Here is a 9,234-nt window from a genome sequence, read left to right as displayed (position 1 = left end):
GCTGAGCTAAGTGCTATGTGCCTCTGTTTCATTTGTCTCATGGCATCTATCCATGGAAGTACTGTGAGGGCTAAAGAAAATGCAAGCCTATACATACATGTGTATTACAATACAGTGGGGCCTTGACTTACGAGTATCCCGACTAACGAGTTTTTTGAGATACCAGCTGTCTCTCGGTAGACTTTTTGCATTGAGTTGACAGAGTAATTTGAGTTAATGAGCTCCTTAACGAGCTCAGTATCGGAACAAATTAAACTCGTAAGTCAAGGCCCCACTGTACTTTTTATATTTAAACCACCTTTGAGTCTGAAGTAAAACTGAAATGAAAGGCCAGTGGATGGGTACCAAAGAACACGGAAAATATAAGTTGTTGGTTGACTTCACGTGCTGTTCACAGTCCTCAGATCCCCTATAAGGCTCTTCTACTTTTAAACTAAGCCCTGAAAGTTGGGAGGGCGATATAGCATTGCCCCCATTTTCAGAGAGGAAAAAAACAAACCCACAAGAATTAGCTTATTGTGGCATTTTTAACAGAATTTGTAGTGACGAGTTAGAAGAAAGTTTCACATTATCCTTAATATTTTTAAGACAAACTGTGTAGTTACAATTTCATTCCCTTGTTGAAGCAAATATATAGGTACCAACCAACATCCCATGGCTTACCAGATACAAATTTATATGCCAATTTAAAAACACTTATTAATAAATTGCTCAAATCTTTTAAGGTTTATCCTAGGGTTTGCATAAATTCAGTAGCTCTAATTGTCTCTAGATATTTTAATAAGATATATCAATTTACTTATCCTAATTCTGTTAGAAGTTTACATTGTAATGCTACTTGCTGTCATTAACCCTTTTCCCTCCAACTATGAATTTCAAAATCTTAAAATTATAGATCTCTACATTGATCTCTTTGGTCATGGCTTCCAGAAAAATGAAGCCAGCCTTAGCCGGTTTGGCTCAGTGGACAGAGCATTGGCTTGAGGACTGAAGGGTTCTGGGTTCGATTCCAGTCAAGGACACACACCTAGGTTGCAGGCTCAATCCTTCGCTCTGGTCAGGGTGTGTGCGGTAGGCAACCAATCCATGTGTCTCTCTCACCTCAATGTTTCTCTCTCTGTCTCTTCCTCTCCTTTTCACTCCCTCTAAAAATAAAAAAATAAAATATCCTCGGGTGAGGATTAACAACAACAACAAAAAAGAAAAGTGAAGCCAAATATCAGGAGTAAACCCATGGCCAGAAGCTGAAATGGTTGAAAATCTCATAGGTGAATTAATTAAAATAACTTTTCCGGCTGAGCTGGGAAGAGAGGGGAGTTTTAGAAAAATCACACTGGTTTTTGCATGTTCCCAAAAGAGATGCTTTCTAAAAAAAAACAAATAATAACAACAACAAAAACTTCAAGTTCATTCTGCTGCTTAATCCACCGTTTGAAATTGTTGGCTATACAGCTTGAGTGTGTGAGAGGCCTCAACTCCAGCCGGATTTCTTTTCAGGGGCACAGCTGCATCCTCGATACAGTCCTTAGCTTGGGGAGCAGCCAGAAAAAACGTTTTTTCAGACGCTTGTTTCCCTCTCCAAAGAATCTTCAGCTTTAAAATTAAACTTAAACCTGCCGAACTTTCTGAACATCTGGGCCAGATTAGAGCTCATGTGTGGTTCCCGCTGCAAAATTTATTAGTCTTCATTATAGCTGTTGCCCTGCTTCGGGCCAGTCCACAGCCACTGGAAGCCTCCTGGGCAGCTGCTTCAGCCCAAGCAGATAGTTTCGCTGGCGAGTATATGTTTAAGGCACAAGCCCACATCCAGCTGATGAGGGCTTTCTAAGCTGCTGCTCTAAAAAAGAGTTATACTAACCCGGAGGATAGAGGAAGCCGTGGGTGATATTCTTGTGTGGTAAATAGAAGGAACATTTTTGGCTCTCAGAAGGAGCAACCCTGACATCAGCCCGCAGACAGTCTGGGACAGTGGGAGGAAGAGGTGATGTGTCTCCCTGTTGAAAGAGAGAAAAGAAAAAAAAAAATTACGCCCACAGTTGTGGCTCACCCATCACCTTATATGGTTTGTAACTTCCCTAGAATGTTTTTCGTTTAACCTTTTTCCTATTTTCTTAGTGAATCAGGTCTACGCAAGCAATGAAAATGGATGTCTTCAGCAATGTTTTCTTCTGTGGTTCCCTTCTGGCGAGGGACACCAGGAGGGCAAATCAAATACACCTTGGAAAGGGATGCTTGTGGTGTAAAACCTGAATTGAGAGGAGGGAATAATGGGAGCTACTGCTAAAAAACAAAATCCTTTTTAGGATATAACTTCAGGGGGGTGATATAGGTTGTACTTGCAAATAAAAATTGAAAATAAAATCTAAACTTTAAGAAAATACATATTGAACTAAGATATTATTCTTCCATTGGGCAAGAACGTCTATGAACCTAAGATTAATTCACAGAAGCTGTAAGTGGTCTAAACTTACTTATTTGGGGATTTCAATAAATTTTAGTTATGCTTTGTTCATCATGAAATATAAATATTTTTAAAATAATTTTCTTTGTAACTCTAATATCATAATGTATTCCACTAGTAAGCATCTTATAAATGTGCTAACACCAATATTTAAGGTAACATAGTATGAAATTATTATTATATTTTGATTAGCATATAATCATGAGTAAGTAAACACTTTGCTATTCATTTATATTTTTCCAGAGATTTTTGACTTATATGCCCCCAAATGCCTACAATGTATATATTTCTTGACAAATTTTATAATTTATAAAAATAATTTTAAATTACGATATCCTTCTTCTATTTACTGCTTTGCACTAAAAGCAAAAGTTAGCTCTGGAGTCTAAAATTCAGTAATCATTTTGTCAAACATTCGCAATGAATACCTTAAGCTTACACAATGTTATAAGTCAATTATATCTCAATAAAGCTGAGAAAAAACCAAACAGATCAATTCACAAAGGAAAAGGCAACATACACTGTGTGCTACAATCATAGCCAGAAAATACCATGAGGAGATATGGAATAGGTAGGACATGAAGATAAGCCTGGGGAAAGCCAAACGAAGAATGGACCTCCTAACATGGTGCAATTGGAAAACACGATATGGCCCTGGCCACTGTGGCTTAGTTCATTGAGCATCATCCCATGTCACGGGTTCAATTCCCAGTCAGGGTACATGCCCAGGTTGCGGGCTCCATTCTCAGTAGGGGGCATCCAGGAGGCAGTAGATTGATGTTTCTCTCTCCCCCTTCGTCCCTTTTTCTCTCTAAAATCAATGAAAACATTTTTTTTTTTAAAGCCACCATAGTGGAGTGAGTAGACTTCTCAACTTGATTGAATATACTTTTCTTTGCTCCCTTCTGAAATCCTATTAAAAGAACAGTAATGATAAAGATGTGTAACGGATGACAAGAAACTTTCAGATAAATATATTTGTTTACAATTGTAACCTGACTTAGACCAGTAAACACCTAAAATAAACGTCTATGGTTGAGGAAAGCACAAAGAAATAGATTCCTACTACAGAACCCCAGGTAGAACTTGTTGTCTCTTTAAGACAAGGGATGTGTATAGGGATGTAAAGAAGAGGATAGGTTGAAAGTCCATAGAACAGGCTAAACAGAATCTTCACTCACAGGAGAGTCTGAACCAAAGGAGTAATCAGACTAAAGGACACCCCAGAGAGCAGGTGCACCATCCTAAAAGCAATAGAATTAAATAAAAATCTATATACTAACTGATAAGATTCCCCCAGTCTCACTGTCCCTATGTAGCCTGCCAATCCTACACCATGGGTCAGATTAAAAGTGTCCCTTTTTGTTCCTACCCGGTTTGACTCAGTGGCTAGAGCATCAGCCTGTGGACTAAAGGGTCCCAGGTTCAATTCTGGCCAAGGGCATATGCCTGGGTTGTGGGCTTGATTCCCCCCAACCAGTAGGGGGCATGCAGAAGGCAGTCAATCAATGATTCTTTCTCATCATTGATGTTTCTATCTCTCTACCTCTCTCCATCTCGCTCCCTTCCTGAAATCAATAAAAAATATATATATTTTTAAAAGTATTCCCTTTTGGAAAACACACCATCCTAAAAGGCAGATTAAATACTGACAATTGGGAGTTCTTGACACATAGTCTGATTTTTATCTTGATCAACCTATAGCAAAGCCTATCAGCTGGCAAGCCCAGCTATGCAGCTTAGTGCCTCACCATCCTACCTAATAAAGAGGGAATATGCAAATTGACCATCACACCATCACAAAGGCGGTAGCACCCACAGTGGAGGCGGGGTTTCTGTAACACAAGATGGCTGCGCCCACAGCAGAGGCTGAGTTCCTGTAATGAGCCTTAACGAACAATCAGCAGGGACTGAGGCTGAGTGGCACTGGGCCAGGGCAGGGACCTGGGGCTGCGCCTCCCCTCTCCCCCCCCCCCATCCAGTGGGGCTTGCCAAGGATGGGGCCGGCCGGGTCTGGATCTTACCCAATTGGGGGGGGAGGGGGGGTGGTGCCAGTTGGGTCTGGGTCTCGCATGATTTTGAGGTGCCATGGGTGGGTTAGGACTTGACTCTGGGTCCCACAACACACCCCAGACTCTGACAGGAGAAAAGTTTTCATATACATTTTACTAATTTTCTTTAATCTCTGACACTTCTATTATAGAGATAGGGCAAATAGCAATATTAAAATATTTCCTCTAATTAATCCCCTTTTAATGTGCATGAATTTTGTGCCCCGGGCCACTAGTTAAAATATGAGCTGATACCCAAGGACCACCAGACATTTTGTGGGGGTGGCTAGCTCCTCAGAGGGGTGAGAGTATTTATAGCATCCACATAGAAGAAGCAGAAAGCAATAGAAAAGGATAGAGATCACAGAAAGAGCTCTTGGAATTTAGAACTATGACAGCAGAAATAAAATACTCAATAAGATCTATAAGATTAAGTTGCTAATGTCTCTCAAAAAGTTGAATTAAAGATGAGAAATAGAAAAAAGTAGTGAACATGTAAAAACATTAGATCAGTCCAGAAAGTCCACTGTCCTAGTAATTTTGAAAAAGGAATTATTTCTAAAATTCTAAAGCTAAACCATCAATTAAGCATATAGATAGAATAAGAACCTTTTGAGACACACAAAGTCCCAACAATGTATCTTCTCTTCTTCTTTTCTCAGGAAGCTGCTGAGTGAAATAATCCACCAAAACAAGAAGTAAACCAAGAAATATGAAGATATTTGTGTTAGAGGCAGTGGATTAACTCTCACCATTTATTTCACTCTCCTGGTGGCAGACACCAAAAAGCTAAAAACATTTGTTTATATTCTTTCAAAAAATATCCATCACAGCAAACAGTTCTGAATGGCTAAGTTTGTTTGGTTGGCATAAATGGAGACACAAAGATGTTGTGAAATGGGAGAACCAGGACTATTGATCGCTGACTGAGTCAGCCCCACAGACTCCAGAACATTGTGAGTTGATGTTTCCTACCACATATCTTTATCGTTTAATTCTAACACTTCATATGATTAAGTTCTATTTGAAGAAATGCACAATACAGAAATGCATCCATTGATGCATTTTCTATAATGTGAGGAAAATGAAATGGCTGTCTTCAACAGTTAAAATTATGAAAATGTTAAGGAAAGAAGTTGATTATAATTTTCCGTGAAACTGCAGCTGTGAAAGTTGGACTCAAAATGTTTACTATTTTCTCAAAGTGGCACAGATTTTGGATTGGGGGAAATGGACTACGATGGTATTGGTCAGAAAATACTGAAAAAGGGTTACATGTTCTGTGCTCACTGAAAATCTTACATACCAGACTTAAACTCCTAAATATAATAAATGCATCAAGACTAAGAAAGACAGGATGTGGCCTTCTTTGCAAAGGTAAACTTGGGTAACAGGCAGCCCTCTAGAAGGATGGAGAGGAGGTAAGGTCACTTCAATTCTGAGTCTTGCCACCCCATGCTGTAGTCTCTGTCCATGGGTTATGCATATATGTTCTTCGGTTAATCTCTTCCTAACTGCCCCTCCCCCCGCCCCCACACCCCCCCACACACACACATAAACAGCTCCAATTTTGCCATCTTCTCAGAATTCCTTAAAGGTTTTTAAGCCAGGGGATAGAAAGTCAAGAAAACAATAAATAGAACTTAATACTCAGGTAAAATCTGAGCTCTCTCAAAATTCTTTAAGAGAAGCTGATAAGTATATACAAGAAATCCAGATGCTTTCATTTCTAATCTGGCATGGGAATCAAATAAAACTTGAATAGAGAATAAAAATATTCCTATTGAAGGTATAGACTCTCTTTACCTATAGACTGAATGTAAAAGCTAAAAGTAATTGAAGATTAGGTAGTTATGATCATGCCTTGTGGTAGGATAATAAAACTATATACATTTTTAATTATTTTTCTGGTCATGTAATGTGACTTTTTTTTTTTACAGGGACAGTATTTCTTATGGTTAAAATAAAAACATTTACAATACACACTAATGTCCCTCATTTTTAAAGATACATTACATAAACATAATTGGGTTATAACTTATAATATTGCAACTAACAAGCTTTAGAAACAAAAAAGGCTTTAAAAAAACTTCAATGATATGGGAGATATATACATTTATAGATAAAGAGAGAGAAAGGGGAGAGATTTTTCAAAGACTTCTAGATTTTCTTCTCTGAAAAAGCCCTTTGATTTCATATTAAATTTATCAAGTATAGTCATAGGGGAAAAAAAGGAGGATAAAATGGTGATGGAAGGAAACGTGACTTGGGATGGTGAACACACAATACAATATACAGATGATGTAGTATAGAATTGTACCCCTGAAACATGTTATTAACCAATTTAACCTTAATAAATTCAATCAAAAAAGGAAAGTTTAAAAAATTGTAAAATATAGATTCTAAATAATAATCATAATCCTTGCTCTTATTTTCAAATTTTCACCTAGCAACAGAAAAAAACAGTTCACATCTTCCAAGCTGGCCCAGAAGCAAGACCCACCCACATACAGTCTGACCAATCTTAATGGCTTTGAAGCATTTGAGAACTATGATTTCAAATCACAACTACTCCCCCAGGACTCTTTGGAGATAACAACAACAATTAGAAAAACCCACCCCAACCACAGAAAAACAAAAGCTCCATAAAACTTAATGGCACAAGCCAAGTGGGCCCATGCTCCAAAAAGTGCTTATTTAAAGTCTGATTTCTCAAACACAGAGCTGATTTACAACATTTTTAGGTGAATCTCAAAACATCCTTGTATGTAATTTTCTTGAGCCACAACATACTAACAGAGTAATTTCTGAATTAGAAAGCAGAAAATTGCTAGAATTCCATCCTGTCACATGTAGGGAGAAATACACAGCAGTTCTGTGGGATCAGTGAAAGGACAGGAACTTTTGGTAACAAAGAAGCTACTTTTAAAACAATAACAAAAGAGAATTGTACTAAATTCCCAGTCTGAGTCCACTTAAAACCTCTCCGCCCTTGGTTTCCGCCAAAACTCATAGAAATTTAGGAATGCAAGACAGCAGGGGAACGTATTAAAAACATGAACATTCCACATAATCCCTGATACCTGGACTTTTCAAAATAGAGAACTGAATATTAAGACTGCCCTTGAATATACTGCTCCTCTCAAAAACAGAAACAAATAGATACTATTTTAAGGAATAAATAACTTCATATTGTTATTTCTTAGTATGTTTCACAGTGTGCTGAAGAAAATCACAAGCAACTGAGCATTGTGCATATTAAGAACGTGATGCTGCCCTTGTGGGGGACAAAGAGACTTTCCTTCACCTCTCTAGGTTCTTTCAGCTGGTCTAGTAATTAAATCTACATGAGACAGATTCACAAGAGAAAATAACCAAATTCAATTGCATCTGTGCGGGAACCCCTCGTATATGAGAGGCTCAGAGCCAGAAAGGGAAAATGAGGTTATATATGGCATTCTGGGCTAAGGATGAGGTAAGGCACCTTGGGGCTCCAGAGAGGAAAATCATTCACTGGATGTTAAGAGCGGCTGTTCAGTAATTAGAAGTTTGCCCTGCTGTATAGGTAGGTCATAAAAAGTTCTGGTGATAACTCTTAATATGGACAAGGCCCCTAATTTAAGTTCTTTAAGGGAGAGCTAAAAGTTTCTCATGAGCTTGCAGGGTCCCTCTTGCCTTCACATCAAAATAATTCACACGCCAACGTGGTCTATCTCGGGAAGGCCTGTCCTAAACCCCTTCACCATTACCCACACACATGGACTCAGGTAACTGTAAAATATTTGCCCACAATGGGAATCAACATTAGTGCTCTTCTACCACGGACCACAATTAAGCCATTGTCAGCAGCACAATTGGTGTTCAGAACACACAAAGCTCTAATTAGTAGTGGAAAGCCATGCTTATTTTCTCCAAAAATCTTGAATTGGAACAAGAGTAAATAAATCAGACACAACCAATCACTTCCCTTCCCTAAAAGAAGTAGAACATCTGTACCCTTAGCAAGAATAGTAATGGGTTGAGGTTTGTCATCTGAATCCTTGGATTAAAATTTTTTCTGCCCTAACCGGTTTGGCTCAGCGGATAGAGCGTTGGCCTGCAGACTGAAGGGTCCCAGGTTCGATTCCGGTCAAGGGCATGTACCTAGGTTGCAGGCACATCCCCAATAGGGGGCATGCAAGAGGCAGCTAAATTGATGTTTCTCTCTCATCGATGTTTCTAACTCTGTATTCCTCTCCCTCTCACTTCCTCTCTGTAAAAACATCAATAAAATATATTTTTTTAAAAAGTTAAAAAATATGTAAACTTAAAGGACTTAAAAAAATTACTTTTTTCTATAAAAACAGTTTCCTGGTTATTTCCTTACCCTTCTGGTTAAAAGCACTGCTTTGTCTTTAAGCCTTTAAAAATACTGGTTGGGATCAATTCATCCAATACATTTATTCCTTAAGCATTTACTGGGTCAACTCCAATGTGTTGGGGGATATCCTATATAATAAAAGCCTAATACACAAATCGACAGAACAGCGGAACAACCGGTGGAACGACCGGTCACTATGACACGCACTGACCATGAGGGGGCAGATGCTCAATGCAAAAGCTGCCTCCAGCCTGCAGGGCCCAGGCCAGCCAAGGCAGGTGCCAGCGGGAGCCCCCTGATAACCCTACCAGTTGCCCGGCCAGGGGAGGCGACCGACAGAGGTGGCAAGGGGTGGGGCTGGC

At 39.0% G+C, this 9,234-nt stretch overlaps 1 protein-coding gene across 1 annotated transcript in view; it reads right to left on the bottom strand.

The window, feature by feature from the left end:
- Positions 1–9,234, bottom strand: part of ENPP3 (ectonucleotide pyrophosphatase/phosphodiesterase 3) — a 76,184-nt gene that overhangs the window by 11,185 nt on the left and 55,765 nt on the right. Inside the window, exon 21 of the mRNA XM_015557843.1 lies at positions 1,859–1,994. Coding sequence (XP_015413329.1) covers positions 1,859–1,994 — 136 coding nt within the window. The remainder of the gene's footprint in view (positions 1–1,858; positions 1,995–9,234) is intronic.

The sequence above is a fragment of the Myotis davidii genome, unplaced genomic scaffold (genome assembly GCF_000327345.1).
Source record: "Myotis davidii unplaced genomic scaffold, ASM32734v1 scaffold147, whole genome shotgun sequence".
Lineage (NCBI taxonomy): Eukaryota > Metazoa > Chordata > Mammalia > Chiroptera > Vespertilionidae > Myotis > Myotis davidii.
Note: the sequence above shows the minus strand (reverse complement) of the source record. Positions and strands in the feature narration are given on the sequence as shown.